The sequence below is a fragment of the Ruditapes philippinarum genome, unplaced genomic scaffold (genome assembly GCF_026571515.1).
Source record: "Ruditapes philippinarum isolate M1 unplaced genomic scaffold, ASM2657151v2 ctg10806_1_1_1_1, whole genome shotgun sequence".
Classification (NCBI taxonomy): Eukaryota; Metazoa; Mollusca; class Bivalvia; order Venerida; family Veneridae; genus Ruditapes; species Ruditapes philippinarum.
This window is the reverse complement of record NW_026855575.1, coordinates 1080-17119: the sequence shown is the minus strand read 5'-3', so window position 1 is coordinate 17119 and position 16040 is coordinate 1080. Positions and strand designations below refer to the sequence as shown.

The 16040-nt window shown below is 32.5% G+C and overlaps 1 protein-coding gene across 1 annotated transcript; it reads right to left on the bottom strand.

The window, feature by feature from the left end:
• Positions 1-888: 888 nt before the first annotated feature.
• On the bottom strand, positions 889-14095 carry LOC132743763 (methyltransferase-like 26). Its single transcript, XM_060732324.1, has 7 exons — positions 14040-14095; positions 9828-10027; positions 9205-9370; positions 6477-6536; positions 5349-5416; positions 4638-4716; positions 889-1273 (listed from the first exon to the last, which is right to left on the bottom strand). The coding sequence occupies exons 1-7, from the start codon at positions 14079-14081 to the stop codon at positions 1226-1228; spliced, it is 663 nt and encodes a 220-aa protein (XP_060588307.1). The 5' UTR covers positions 14082-14095; the 3' UTR covers positions 889-1225.
• Between the last annotated feature and the right edge of the window lie 1945 nt (positions 14096-16040).

Below are 16040 nucleotides of genomic sequence, written 5' to 3'. Positions count from 1 at the left end.
ATGGACCTATATTCACGGGCTGGTTGGTAAAAAACCCTCCCCTAGCCCAACTCGGATATATATACGGGGAACAGTCGTTTTTATAGGGCCATATTATCTGGTCAACAATCTTTATAACTAATAATATAAACAATTTTTACAACTAATAATATAAACAAGGTTGTAAAATGTTTAATACTTATAAAATTCTATTGTCATTGTTAATTTCAATCTATACAATCTATGACCAACTATATATGTTAATGTAATGTTACATGTAGAAAAAACATAAACTCTCCTAATTTAAAATGCTTGATTAGATACAGCTCATATTAGATAACAACCTTTACAAAAGGTCATATTTTTACATTTTCTGTAATTTATTTGACATTTAGGCCTAATATGTAATCAGTTAAAAGAATGATCAAACTTTGATGAAAATCGAGTTCTTGATGCCTCTGAATTCCAATTTAAATAAAAAATTGGCAAGTAAAAGTGAAGCTTTCATTCCTTTTGACATACATAGGTAATATTTCAAGCGAAAGAATATAATCCATTAGCCAGTGTTAAATCAATTTTAAATAACTTTCAAGTGAGCATTCATTAGTGATGCATGATGCACATTATAGACAGAAAGATGTTAATTTAAACTAAAACTTATCTATCATTATCTTACGTTAGCTCTTTCATGATGAAAGTTATAAATCAATCTACTTCAAATCCATCTTTAGTATGAACAATTTCTCATTGCACGAGGAAGGAAGAGAAACCACTAGGACATGGGGCACATAATCCAGATATGAGAGACAAACAATTTCATGTTCATTGATCCAATTGCAGGGCTATTGCTTCCAATATATTTCCTATGAATAATGCATTGTTAAATATCCAAAATCACAAACAAGAAAGTAAAAGTTTAAGATTTTATTTCTCAAGTATAGTAGCTAAAGTGACAAAAGCTCATTTGTTATCAAAGATTTGCATTTAACCAACAAGGAAATTCTCTTCTATAAAAATTCAAACTTAATTCTAACATATAAAAGGAAGATAACAAATACTGATAAAATAATTAAAAAAATGTTTTCAAAATATTTTAAAGCCATAATAATTTACATCCATAGTTTTGATTAAAGGGGGTTCTACATTAGTCTCTGCTGATAATTGCCTACAACAAAATAATGCTTTCGTCCAGGCAACCACTTTAATTACAAAATCTAGATTTTTACTTCATCAGCTATCACAATTATCACACTTTCTTCCATATCAAGGTTTTGTTGTTTGCAGGCATTGCAATCTGAAATTAGTGAACACAAAAAATTAAAACATTTAAAACACATTTTGAACAAGAAAATTATTCCTCACCATACAATTATTCTCATTTGTCAAAATTCAATTCATACCTTTCAGGAATAAAGTAATTAATTCCAAAGAGAAATATCGTTGCTAATGCAATGCTCCAAATAATGGTTCAATAATTAAGTATAAAAAATAAATACTTCTAAAAGAGTAAAAACTGTATCTATAAGGAAATAAAGATATGACTGATTGATTCTTTAACATAAATAAAGTTGATGCAATTCATATAGATATAGAATCACTGTCTTAAACCCTTACAAAATCAACCACAGGACAGTTCACTACAGAATTTGTAAAATAAATCATCCTGGCAGACGTTTTTTTTTAAATTTCACAAATGGGGATAATTCTATAACAAGATATGTTTGTAAAACGTGTACATGTATGCCCCTTTCAACAGCCAATTAGTCATGTGATCAGATTATGGTGACTGATGTTTGATCATATGACCAAAAAAAAAACAACAATAGGGGTTATTTACTGGTCATGAACAACCCCTTTACCATGTTTGAAGTCCCTAGGCCTAAGCGTTCTTTAGTTATTCATCGGAAACCATTTGGTTGACAGTTCGACAAACAGACAAATAAATGCAAAGCAATATACCCCCACTTCTTTAAAGGGGGCATAATAAAAGTATGTAACAATTTTGGGTCACAGACAATGACCTACAATTAAGATTGCAAGTCATTAGTGATGTCTATTCAGCTAAATGACACAGAACTTTGTTGGATTACTCCATTATACTTTTAATAAATAGCCAAACTAAGTAGTATATACAATTGAATGATAACATGCAAGTATTCACCATTTAATAATGACATGTTCCTTTTGTTGTGCTATGTTAAGTCAAGTATTCAATGAATTTTATTATACTGAACATAAATAATATTATATATGTCTGAGTACTTGACTATGTTCCAATACCAGTCTGCTCTTTACCAAATAATATATATCAACTTCACTGCATAAATCAATGATAGAGAGTAAAATACCTAATGCATGTAATGGTTCTCTATGTAATATTCAAAACGATAACCACAATTACACTTTCAATAACAAGAGCTGTCGGTAGGACAGCAACGCTCGACTATTCTTAGTGCTTGATTGTAAAAAAAAATGCTTGATACAGTTACCTCCTCCTGTTTACAGGTTGGGGTAATGATGGTGAACAAGTGTGCAAAGTTTCAAAGCCATATGTCAATGGACTTTGAAAATATTTGAGGTATTACAAAAACTTTAACATAAATTCTAAGTCGAAAAAAGGGGCATAATTCTGTCAAAATGCTTGATACAGTTACCTCCTCCTGTTTACAGGTTGGGGTAATGATGGTGAACAAGTGTGCAAAGTTTCAAAGCCATATGTCAATGGACTTTGAAAATATTTGAACTATTACAAAAACTTTAACGTAAATTCTAAGTCGAAAAAGGGGCATAATTCTGTCAAAATGCTTGATACAGTTACCTCCTCCTGTTTACAGGTTGGGGTAATGATGGTGAACAAGTGTGCAAAGTTTCAAAGCCATATGTCAATGGACTTTGAAAATATTTGAACTATTACAAAAACTTTAACGTAAATTCTAAGTCGAACAAGAGCTGTCGGTAGGACAGCAACGCTCGACTATTCTTAGTGCTTGATAGTAAAAAAAATGCTTGATACAGTTACCTCCTCCTGTTTACAGGTTGGGGTAATGATGGTGAACAAGTGTGCAAAGTTTCAAAGCCATATGTCAATGGACTTTGAAAATATTTGAACTATTACAAAAACTTTAACGTAAATTCTAAGTCGAAAAAGGGGCATAATTCTGTCAAAATGCTTGATAGAGTTACCTCCTCCTGTCTACAGGTTGGGGTCATGATGGTGAACAAGTGTGCAAAGTTTCAAAGCCATATGTCAATGGACTTTGAAAATATTTGAACTATTACAAAAACTTTAACGTAAATTCTAAGTCGAAAAAGGGGCATAATTCTGTCAAGATGCTTGATAGAGTTACCTCCTCCTGTCTACAGGTTGGGGTCATGATTGTGAACAAGTGTGCAAAGTTTCAAAGCCATATGTCAATGGACTTTGAAAATATTTGAACTATTACAAAAACTTTAACATAAGTGGTTACGCCGACGCCGACGCTCGGGTGACTGCAATAGCTCTACTTATTCTTATCGAATAGTCGAGCTAAAAAGGGGCATAATTCTGTCAAAATGCTTGATACAGTTACCTCCTCCTGTTTACAGGTTGGGGTAATGATGGTGAACAAGTGTGCAAAGTTTCAAAGCCATATGTCAATGGATTTTGAAAATATTTAAACTATTACAAAAACTTTAACATAAGTGGTTACGCCGACGCCGACGCTCGGGGTACTACAATAGCTCTACTTATTCTTATCGAATAGTCCAGCTAAAAATGACTGTAGCATAAGTAATACTGACTGTGGACTTTAACATAAGTAATAAGAACTCTAACTTAAGTAATAAGAACTGTAACATAAGTAATAGGGACTGTAATATAAGTAATAGGGATTGTAACTTAAGCAATAAGGACTGTGATGTAAGTAATAAGGACTGTAACATAAGTAATGAGGACTGTAACATAAGTCATAGGGACTGTAACTTCAGTAATATGAACTGTAAGATAAGTAACAGAGATTGTAACATAAGTAATAAGGACCAAAACCTAAGTAACAGCTAGGGACTATAACATAAGTGATAAGGACTGTAGCATAAGTAATAGGGACTGTAATATAAGTAATAGGGATTGTACCTTAGGCAATAAGGACTGTGATGTAAGTAATAGGGACTGTAACATAAGTAATGAGGACTGTAACATAAGTTATAAGGACTGTAGCATAAGTAATAGGAGCTGTAACATAAGTAATGAGGACTGTAACATAAGTCATAGGGACCGTGAAATAAGTGATAAGGGCAGTAGCATAAGTAATAGGGATTGTAACATAAGTAATTATAGGAACTGTAACATAAGTAATATGGACTGTAACATAATTAATAAGGATTGTAGCATAAGTAATAGGGACTGTAACTTAATTAATAAGGACTGTAAGATAAGTAATGGAGACTGTAACTTAAGTAATAAGGACAGTAACTTAAGTAGTATGGACTGTAACAGGAAAAAATACTTTAACATAGATGATGAAACTGAAACAGATAGGTAACACTCTTGTTACATGTATATAACTCTTCTATTTCTGTAGCAACTTCAAACAGCAGGTAAAACATACATACTCGAAGTACTAAAAAGCTTAGTAAAATCCATATCTATTCAGTCTGTAGATAAATATACAATTACCTACCTTATCTATCAGCTTTATTCCATTTTTATCTGCTAAAATTGTTAAATCTTTTATATCTCTCACACCCCAGGAAGGGTCTCTGGAAAAAAATAAAAAAAATATGTGATTTACTTATTTAAAAGTAAACATTTTGATAGTTTTTATAAGAAAATTTTATTCTACAACAAACAGGCTGGAATGCATGTAGATTCAAATATTCAAAATATTAAATATTTTTATCCTGTTAATAGTTCAATACAAATTTTGAAGAAAAAGAAAATGTTAAAATTGCTTTGTGTGGAGGTAAGAATATAACACTGCAGTTTCTTGTCTTTCTTGAAAACGTCTTATTTTCTATTAATAGAAGACAAAATAGAATGCATGACACTGGAAATTTTACTCATACATGTACCATAGATTTCAGGAGCAAAGTCTTACCAAAAGTTCAGAACACACAGAGCAATCATTATTTCATATAACATCTAGACTCTAACAGTACTTGTGTACTAAACAACATAAAACTGAGTACAAATTACTAGTAGTGTTTTGTTACATAATTAATATGCACTTTTAAATATATTAGCCTTTGGACTAGATAGTACTGAATAAACATCTTAATAGAGCTCCATTTAAAATGTATGCCTCTTAATGGAATTCCATATACATGTCGACATTAAAACATAGCCTGTATAACATGTTTTCCATTAGAATAAGGAAAACAACCACATTTACCTTGCCTTTAGGGATTTGTCAAATCTTATATTACTTTCTGGTTCCAATATACCATCTTCTGCATAGGGCTATTACATTTTTCAAATAAAAAAAAAGGATTTTACAAAATAACAAATATTATAACATAAATATTACATATCCTAGAGGAATTAAGATAAGGTGAAAATAATGTGATGCTAGGTTGTAAAAACCAATACATAATTTGTAGCAAAATCTAGTTGTACAACTTTAATAAGTATTGACACTTTGGTACAAAAGTAAGTTAACTTCTACTGTTTCTAAAGCAATTATGAAGGATGACTTTTCAGGTTTTATTTATATTGGTGCTTGAGGACCTCACATGTCCCTGTTTCTGGTACATTAGCACTTTAGTAGAACCACTGATTTTTCTAACTGAATAGCTTCCTTTAACAGAAAACAAAAGAAGAGGGTTTTTAGGGTTATTTTGTTTGTTTTAGTTATATAAGTAGATATGTGCCGTATTTTGTTTTATTTCAGGCATATGCAAGCATCTGGGTACTACCACCTTCTTCAATATACCAGCTAAAAACAGTCACACTAACAGTATTTATTATTAACATGTTATAATATATTCACATGCAATGTTTTATGACAGTATTGCTTTTATGTTTTAAGTGCAGTGGGACAAGCCTAAAGTGATGGTCTTGTTGCAACAGCAGTCAACTAAAGCAACCAAATTATCACTTTATTGCCCTACTAAAATGGTAAAATTTACTTAACTTTATAATTTCAGATAAAATTGCAATTATTTTGATATTCTAATTAATAGTATTTCTAAATGATTTATATAATTATAAGTAAACACAATTGGACATTCTCTTACAAAAATTCCTCTTCAATTGCAATGAGTTTTTGTTACAGATTCTAATCAAAGCTTTCTTCTCAAATTGTACAATTAATTGTACATTTTCAATTATGCAAATGTAACATTTATAGATAAAATACTGTTAAAACTAACTTCATTTGATTCAATGGAAATTTACAAATATTACTTTTTCAATTTTATTTGAAAAAAAACATTTTAACCGACAGCCATTATGCAGTTTTAAAATGTTTAAAATAACATTTGATAATAATCTCTATGAAGAAAACATTTATCAAACCTACCCCATATGTTATTAAAAATCCATTTGGTTTCAACAATATGCCTGCTGTGTCAAATAAACCCTGAAAATAAAATTTAAGGAAACAAAGAGTAGCAAAATCATTAATTTTGTGGATTTAAAGAGCATGCAGCATCTTATATTGTATTTAAAATTATTCATTAAACTGATAGTCAGCTAAATGTGCAACCATTACTATCCCTAACATGAAAATTTGTTTGTTGGATTGCATTATTTTTCTGGTGTTCTTTTATGCTGATTTTTACACAATTTTTGGTCATATCTTGATGGTTTATCAACACTAGCTTTCCTAGATAACAAACCAGTTATTACTTATTCCTCCGCAAGTGACCAATTTCTTACCCCACATGATTTATGAATCGGTGTTGAGAGACATTTATTGACCATTAGAGCCAATTTCGAGAATTATTTGTCATGGAGAAATTACACTTTGTCAAAGGATTGAGCCAGCCATCCCTGGGTTACTTTAAATACAATGCTCTCCCTATTGAGCTAAATGGGTGGATTTACCATGACAACAATACATACCATAACATAATTATATAATTTTTTTTTTTATATATACACTGATTAATAACTCATTTAACAAAGATGTGCATCATTAAACACACAAATATAACAGTCACTTGACAACTTAAACAAGAGGGCCATGATGGCCCTAGATCGCTCACCTGACCCATCAAACTCATCCAAACAATTACCTAGACAAGCATTCTGACCAAGTCTCATGACAGGTGAGTCAAAAAAGTGACCACTAGTGTTAACAAGGATTATCCATATTTGAGCAGTGTGACCTAGTTTTTTACCCAGGTGACCCATATTCAAACATGACCTAGAAATCATCAAAACAAACTTTCAGACCAATTTCCAGGATACTTGGATCAAAACAGTAGCAACTAGAGTGTTAACAAGATTTTTCTATTTTTAGCTCCGGTGACCTAGTTTCACATGCGATTTCGAACTCATCCGAGCAATTACCTAGACAAGCATCCTGACCAAGTTTGATGATAATTGAGCCGAAAATGTGACCACTAGAATGTTAACAAGGTTTTTCAATATTTGGGCGGTGTGACCTAGTTTTTCATCCAAGATGACCTATGTTCGAACTTGACTTAGAAATCATCAAAACAAACTTTCAGACCAATTTACAGGATATTTGGATCAAAACAGTAGCCACTAGAGTGTTAACAAGATTTTTCTATTTTTAGCTCCTGTGACCTAGTTTTTCATCCGAGATGACCAATATTCGAACTGATCCAAGCTATCAACTAGACAAACATCCTGACCAAGTTTGATGATGATTGAGGCAAAATTGTGACTGCTAGAGTGTTAACAAGGCTTTTTTATTTTTAGCTCTTGTGACCTAGTTTTTCATCCGAGATGACAAATGTTCGAACTCATCCGAGCTATCAAATAGATAAGCATCCTGACCAAGTTTGATGATGATTGAGGCAAAAATGTGACCGCTGGAGTGTTAACAAGGTTTTTCTATTTTTAGCTCCGGTGACCTAGTTTTTCATCTGAGATGACCCATGTTGGAACTTATGCAAGCTATCACCTAGACAAGCATCCTGACCAAGTTTGATGATGATTGAGGCAAAAATGTGACCGCTAGTGTGTTAACAAAGTTTTTCTATTTTTAGCTCCAGTGACCTACTTTTTTATCAGAGATGACCCATGTTCGAACTCATCCAAGCTATCACCTAGACAAGCATCCTGACCAAGTTTGATGATGATTGATGCAAAAATGTGACAGCTGGAGTGTTAACAAGGTTTTTCTATTTTTAGCTCCAGTGACCTACTTTTTCATCAGAGATGACCCATGTTCGAACTCATCCGAGCTATCACCTAGACAAGCTTCCTGACAAAGTTTGATGATGATTGATGCCAAAATGTGAACGCTGGAGTGTTAACAAGGTTTTTCTATTTTTAGCTCCGGTGACCTACTTTTTCATCCGAGATGACCCATGTTCGAACTCATGCAAGCTATCACCTAGACAAACATCCTGACCAAGTTTGATGATGATTGAGGCAAAAATGTGACCTCTAGAGTGTTAACAAGGTTTTTCTATTTTTAGCTCTTGTGACCTAGTTTTTCATCCGAGATGACCCATGTTCGAACTCATCCTAGCTATCAACTAGCTAAGCATCCTGACCAAGTTTGATGATGATTGAGGCAAAAATGTGACCGCTGGAGTGTTAACAAGGTTTTTCTATTTTTAGGTCTGGTGACCTACTTTTTCATCCGAGATGACCCATGTTCGAACTCATCCGAGCTATCACCTAGACAAACATCCTGACCAAGTTTGATGATGATTGAGGCAAAAATGTGACCTCTAGAGTGTTAACAAGGTTTTTCTACTTTTAGCTCTTGTGACCTAATTTTTCATCCGAGATAACCCATGTTCGAACTCATCCGAGCTATCAACTAGATAAGCATCCTGACAAAGTTTGATGATGATTGAGGCAAAAATGCGACCGCTGGAGTGTTAACAACAAAATGTGAATGGACGGACGACGGACGGACGACGGACAATCATCGATCCTAAAAGCTCACCCTGAGCATGCTCAGGTGAGCTAAAAAGTATACTATAGATGTCTCCCAGGGTGATACACAACTGCTGTAAATGTATGTACTGTGGGAAATACTGGTATGAGTGTTAAATTATAACATTTTTAAAAGATTTAAGACACAAATTGTAATAACATACTATAGCTGTTTCCCAGGGTGATATATGAACCATGTTAGCATTATATATGACATCACAGGTGGCGGGGCTTATTTTCTCTGACCAACTGGTAACAGGAGTTGTGATGTCTATGGTTATAGGTGGTTTCACATTAGATAGACCATGATGTGCTGTATATGCTGATATACTGTAAATACAAGTAAAAAAAAATCTCATAATTATAACTGGTATACTATAGTGCAATCTCATTACTGTAAAAGCAGAATTATTTGAACTGCCTAAAGGATCTGTTTTCTTTATGGGTGAAATAAATAAATCTGGCAATGATGGCACCTTGTCCATCTATTTGCAAAACTTACTTTATTTGAGTTGTATTTTAATGTTATAGCAAGAAAATATATCTTTTTTCTCTCTTTTTTTTTAATTTTGAAAGATCATAAAAAGACAGGTCATTTTAAGGGTTGATATGGATTCTTGAATTTTGAGTTGATAAAAATTCCAGTTTTGAGCACCTTAATCCAGCTGAAAATACAGTTTTGGCCCTTTTCTTTCGTCACAAATTTTGATGAACATTTTGATTTTAAGCTTTAAATGCTTCTAAGAATTAGTGAAAATAAATATGACAAAAATATTTAATTGCTTACCTTTTTATATTAGCTTGATCAATATCACTAGGTTGAAATGTGGCTTGCTTGAAATATTGAGCAAAATGAATGACATGTTGACCAGTACCTGATGCTATCTCTAGACATACCCCCTGAAAATCTTGAGGTAAATATTTACATAACACATCAAGTATTGGAGCTTTGTTGTTATCTGCAGCAGGGGCTTGAAGCATCTTTAACTGTAAGTAGAGAGATGTGGATTATTTTATTTATATCTAATATAATGGATGTATAGAAATTTTTTAGATACCACTTTAGAGGAATAAATTATTATACAAGGTCAGTATTTCAAGCATAAGTCTGTACATGGGTTTGAGACCTGTCTAACACAATATATCATGCTAGTTGTCCTGCAAAGACTATCAAAGGAAATGGTTAATGTTTCCAAAACAAGCATTGAGCAAGACAGGTATGGCAAGGTATATACCCATTTCTCTACATTTTCATTTTCTGTTTCTCAGTGGTTTGTACGTCCCAACAACACATTTCTGATCATATCTTGGTGGTAAGTCCACATATCTTAGCAGCCAGTCCACCTAGCCAGCTTTCCTTGATAACTAAGCAATAATTACCAATTTCTCTTTAAGTGACCAACTACTAATATCACAGGATTTCTGAATCAGTGATGAGACAAATGACTATTAGACTCAATACACTGAATAGCCAGGAAGAGATTTTGCCTTGCCCAAAAATCTAACCAGCCACCCCAATATCATAAATCTCATGCTCTCCTATAGAGTTAAGGCCTGTACTGGAGGACAAATGGCATGTAATAACAATAAGCAGACAGTTCATATAATGTAAATTTTACTGCTTACTTTCAAAAATGGTTTTCCTTGGGTTACTTTTAAACATGGTTTGCCTAAGAAAACTTAATCCCTGCAGAATATAATTATCTTTTAAAGCTTAATTTAGATTAAAAGAGATGCAGTTACAATAATTTGAGGCCCTAATGGTACACTTCTCCCACTGTGAGTGTTGGTATAATTTAACAAGTCAGCTGGATAGATGCACCATTGATGCACCATTAATATGAAGATAATAAAGACAATAGATGGCAGTATAAATGTAATATCACAGACTATCTATGTGAAAATAAGCTTTTAAAAAAAAGACAAATCTTCCTGTAATTTGCACCCTTTATTTTGTTGGTACATTGTACTGACAAAAGATGAATTTACATTCCTGGAAATGCTTTTCTGAGAACTAAAAATTATGCCTTCAGACACCATAAAAAGGTTATATAAAGTAAGCAAAGCAATTTGAAGGTAATCAGACACAAATATCTCTCTTTTACATCAATAACAATCAATATCCAAAGGCAACTTTTATATAGATGTTCAAGCAGCATGCCTCAAGATTCATGCTAATTTTCATTCAAGAAATAAAATCTATTAAAAAGTAAAATATTTTCATGTAATTAAAGAAAGTAATTTACACATTATAAACAGCACTTAAAATCTTTGAAAATTACAAAAAATAGCAAAGAATATGCAAAAATATAACCCTAAGTGTAATGTAGTAGAAATATGACTGTAGACAAATACTGCAAAATCAGTCATTAATTGCATAAAACATATAAATTATTTCTTGTCTTGTAAATATTTTTGCTTTCATTAGAATATCTCAGTAAATATTTCGAAAAAAAAACAACCATGGGTCTTTCAGTATTACCAGGTACAAAAAATATTTCTGTGTACCATAAAATAGTTTATTATATACAAAATTACCAAACATTTTCATAATAAAATCAAACTACCGAATGTATAATCTGGGTCAGGTGTCAATTTTGGAATTATTTTAGTACCAGTAACCCATAATGGTCGGATAGATAACTCTGACACATACATAAACCCGACACTTGATAAATATAATTGTTATAACTTTTTACAACAAACAAGCATAATATATAGTCACCTAGTAGTATACTGTGTAGGAGCAGGACAGAATGTGATGATTTTTTTTGTAAGTTGGTAAACTTTTAATGTTTTTCAAATAACTTAACTTTTCATAGGCAAAAACTGCTTCAAAAAGTTCTTTTTACTAAATAACAATAATGTAGTTAGAATTGTATTTACCAAAGGCCACTGACTTGGACAAGATTTTTGAAAAATTGTTTAAATATCAACAAAAAATATATAAAACATACTAGATGTAAAATTAAATTATTGATGCTGATTTTCCAGTCTTTTTCTACTTAAAAATTTAAGTGTCAACTTTATCTACTGTTGTGGGGTAAAAAACCCATGTTTTTTATACCTCATTCAGGATCTCAAAGCAGTACCAGTTTCTATTTTCATAAATAATTTGTGAAGAGTAATGTAAAGTTCTTTGAACTGAACTTTTTTAGGTTGTTAAATATCTAAAATATACAGGAAGATAATGAAAATATTGCAAAAAATATGTGATTTAGTGTCAGAGTCATCTCTCCAACCAGTATGTCCCTAACTTATACTAAGATGAAATTTTCTGATAAATTTATCAATTCAAATTCATAGAATAAAAAAATAGTTCACTACCTGACAAGTTGACTTGATATCTTAAAGGACAAAAAAAAAGAAGAGATAAAAATCTGAATTGAAAGACACTGATGCATATAATGGTCTCATTAGCCTCAGTGCATCAAAATTGTATCATCACAAAAATCGACTTGCATTCATATATTCATATTTAGTATCATTCAGTGAATTACTGAATTCAAAATTTATAGGTCAAGAACGGAAATAAAATATTAACAAATACTACAATACTGGGCAGAAACCAGTTTTCGGACAGAATTCGAGTTTTTTTAATTGTCTATTTTTTAATAATAAACATGCATTAATAAAACTAACATACATAACCTGAGCTCTAACTACGACCGATAACACAATTAATACTGCCTGGTGACGTAAGCAATGTACAAACTGAAGGGTTAAATTAGGTCATCAAAAGTGTAAATTGTTCACTCTTGCAGAACCAGTTTCCAGACATATTTTAAGCTGCTATTTAACTGATAATTAGTCTAATATAACAAAAAAATTGTTCTCACATATTAGCTTTCTTATATAATTAAGCTGATTTACTGAAAAATGTTTATGATAGGAAAAATAACGATCACGTGATGGGTCTCGGAATGATTGAAAAGTGAAACGGATATTTTTGTGTGTACGGCAGCAACGAAGTGCGAAAGTGGAGTAAACCTAGCTAAACACCATTTTCCGATACGTTACAGATTTAGCTCTGGGGGGATTACACCCAATGAACTTCGAATGAAGTACATTGTGCATTAATTGCTACCCCAAATTATATCCCGAAATAAACAAAATATTGCGCATGCGCAGAACAAATTACATGCCCCAAAGGGATATAAGGCTGTTTTTAAAACACAGGTAAGATATCCTCTCAAAATTTTAATGATGTATCAACTTGGAAGGAAGTTTATTTTCTCAAACAATCAAACCAAGCATCTTCATGACGTATAATACCGATCGTGATCGATAAAGCTAAAATTAAGCTGTTATAATACTTGTCCGGAAACTGGTATTGTCCGGAAACTGGTTCCTGCCCAGTACACACGCGTGATGACTAAGTCGGCTGCTACACATGATTAAGTACGTATTTTAGTCATTACCATGAGTGAAAACAAACATGGCTGAAGCGTTCAAGCCGCTAGTTCAAGAAATAAGAAGATTGTCAGATGCGCGCATTGACTTCATTGAAATGCGCGATCTGCAAAAAATGTGCGCAAATCGCGCAATTGGGCGGCCTAGATGCAACACTGTGGCCCCTCATTAAGCCTAGAATACACAAACAATTCAAAGACACTTCAGGATTTGTTTTTTGAAAACTTCCTTCTATCTGAAAACTATAGTATAAAATAACCGATATTTAATGACTTTTCCCCGAAAGAAAATGAGTCTTTACCCCGGTTTTAAATTTTAGAAAGGTTTTTTTAATTTAAAAAATTTTTTTTTTTTTAAAATTTCCCCTGCAAACCCAAGTTAAAGAAAAAATTTTGGAATCAAATCAAAATCTAAAATTTAAATTTTTAAGAATTTATTTGGTTCCAACCCAAGGACACCCCTTTTATATTTGCGAATACTTTTAGCTTTCGGAGTTTGAATCAATTTGTTATATAGCCTAATACTGCTGAATAACAAGAAACACAGCAGAGTAACAAATAAAATCAAATTATAGAAGCTCACTTACGTTAAAATATCTCGGAAATATGTTTTTGAAGATCGGAGACATTTACAGTACTGTAGTGTTTTACTAATTATCCGGATAATTACGGTACGGGATGGATGGGTTTTTTCCCGGGGTTCGAGTGCACTCTGGGTAGTTGGTTTATGGTAATGGCGTCGGTTACTTCGCGGGGTTTTTAGCAGGATTTAGTATTGCCATTTATAGCGTTATACGCTGTGTAATTGTTGAATTGTAAAGCCTAAACACGCGCACACTTTATTGGCGTTGTCGGCAGGATAAATTGTTTCAATTGGGATCGGGCAGATTGGTTTTTTTTGACAGCGAATCGGTCGGGCGTGCGGCGCATGTGACGTCACATTGCGGGTTCTCGCTGTTGGCTTTCTGCAGCTTTTGAGACAATTTGGCGGATAAAATTTATTTAAGTTTTCGTGTGTTAAGGTCCTCGGCTGTAATTTTGAGTTTCGTGAGATCGCGTTTAGGAGTGGAAATTGATTCGGGACTCTGAATTTGTAATTCTGGTAAATCGGCGAACTTCGTAAGTTTCCGGTAATTTACGGTGCGTAGCGCATGCGCGGAACGTTGTGATTGGCAATATTTCCTGCAAGCGGTGATTTTGAAACCGGAAACGTAATTTTTTGTTGTTTTTTACAGATTAGGAAGCTTTTAGCAGATTAATCAAGAGACAAAACAATAGTGTGGTAATTCCCTGGCCTGTTTGGTTAATTATTTAGGATATTTGTATTTTTTCGCGTGGTATTTCAATCGCGTGGACTTAATTATTTTATGACCATGGATTAAAGCTCATTTTTCTTTTTTTTTTCTTTCCGGTAAGGTATTGTAGCAATGATTTGATAGCTGTGCTGTACTAATATTTAGTTTGGATTTGATTAAATAATTATTTGAAGTAGATTTTATTTTTCTAAAATTGTTTCATGGAAAAAATTTAATTTTTATTTAATTTTAATTCAAAAGTTCTGAGCTTTAGTTCATGGATTGATTAATTGTATATTGGATTGTTAATATTGTATTTGCTATATCAATTTAAGTTCTGGCCTGTGTACCATCTGACTCCCATATTTAAATTGATTGTAACCTTACAAGTTGCCGGCTTGGTTAAGTTAATACCTGGGATTATGTAGTGTCTGTGTGTATGTGGCACCAGGGTCCGGTTGGTGTATGTGTTGGTTTAGTGCAGTATTGATATATTTCAATTTGGTTTAATATTTGTAATACAAAATTAAACCAGGTTTAAATTGTTTTACAAATTAAACCGTAAGAGATGACCCAAGTGTGTTATACATATTTCGGTTAGAGTAATAAAATTATATTGTTTATACGTATTGGATATAGAATTTCGTTTGATTTTGTTTTACGAAATTAAACGGGGTCTAAATTGTTTTACAAAGTAGACCGTATGGTGTAACTCAAGTGTGTTGTATACATTTTTGTTACGGGAGTTCTATTTTACATGTTTGAATATAAGATTTTGTTTGATTTTGTTGTACAAAATTAAACAAGGTTTAAATTGTTTTACGAATTAAACCAGAAGGTGTAACTTAAGTGTGTTGTACATATTTTTGTTGCGATAAAATCTTTTATACACATTGGGATATTGCTGCTGGCCCGATTATCAAACCGAAGTTATTATTTTGTGATCTTTGTAATAGGATTCGTTATACGAAAACTAGACAAATATTTGCTGGAAAAGAACATCTGTTGTACAGATTTTAAAAACCGGGGTAAACTTTTTCAAAAAAGTCTTTGTGACACTTTTTTAAAAATTTTTAATTAATCATAGTGTAAGGGGGGAGAAAGCCCAAAACAAGAGGTTTTGGTCGTGTTTTAGTTTTTGTTCTGAACCAAGAATGGTATCACAAAGTAAAAAAATAAATTATGCTTTTTTTAAGCGATTCCCAAATTGGGCCACCCCTTTGGAAAATTTAACTTTTTGGGCTGAGAATTTCGAAAGGGCCACTAAGATATGAATTTTAGGTAATTTAACCC

Bases quoted from the DNA above. Each gene is read 5' to 3' on its own strand.
- LOC132743763 (XM_060732324.1), bottom strand. From the start codon at position 14,081: ATGTCTCCGATCTTCAAAAACATATTTCCGAGATATTTTAAC. The intron at 10,028-14,039 runs GTAAGTGAGCTT...CTCTACTTACAG, and splicing joins TATTTCCGAGATATTTTAAC to TTAAAGATGCTTCAAGCCCC. The intron at 6,537-9,204 runs GTATGTTATTAC...TTTTATTTTCAG, and splicing joins CACCCTGGGAAACAGCTATA to GGTTTATTTGACACAGCAGG.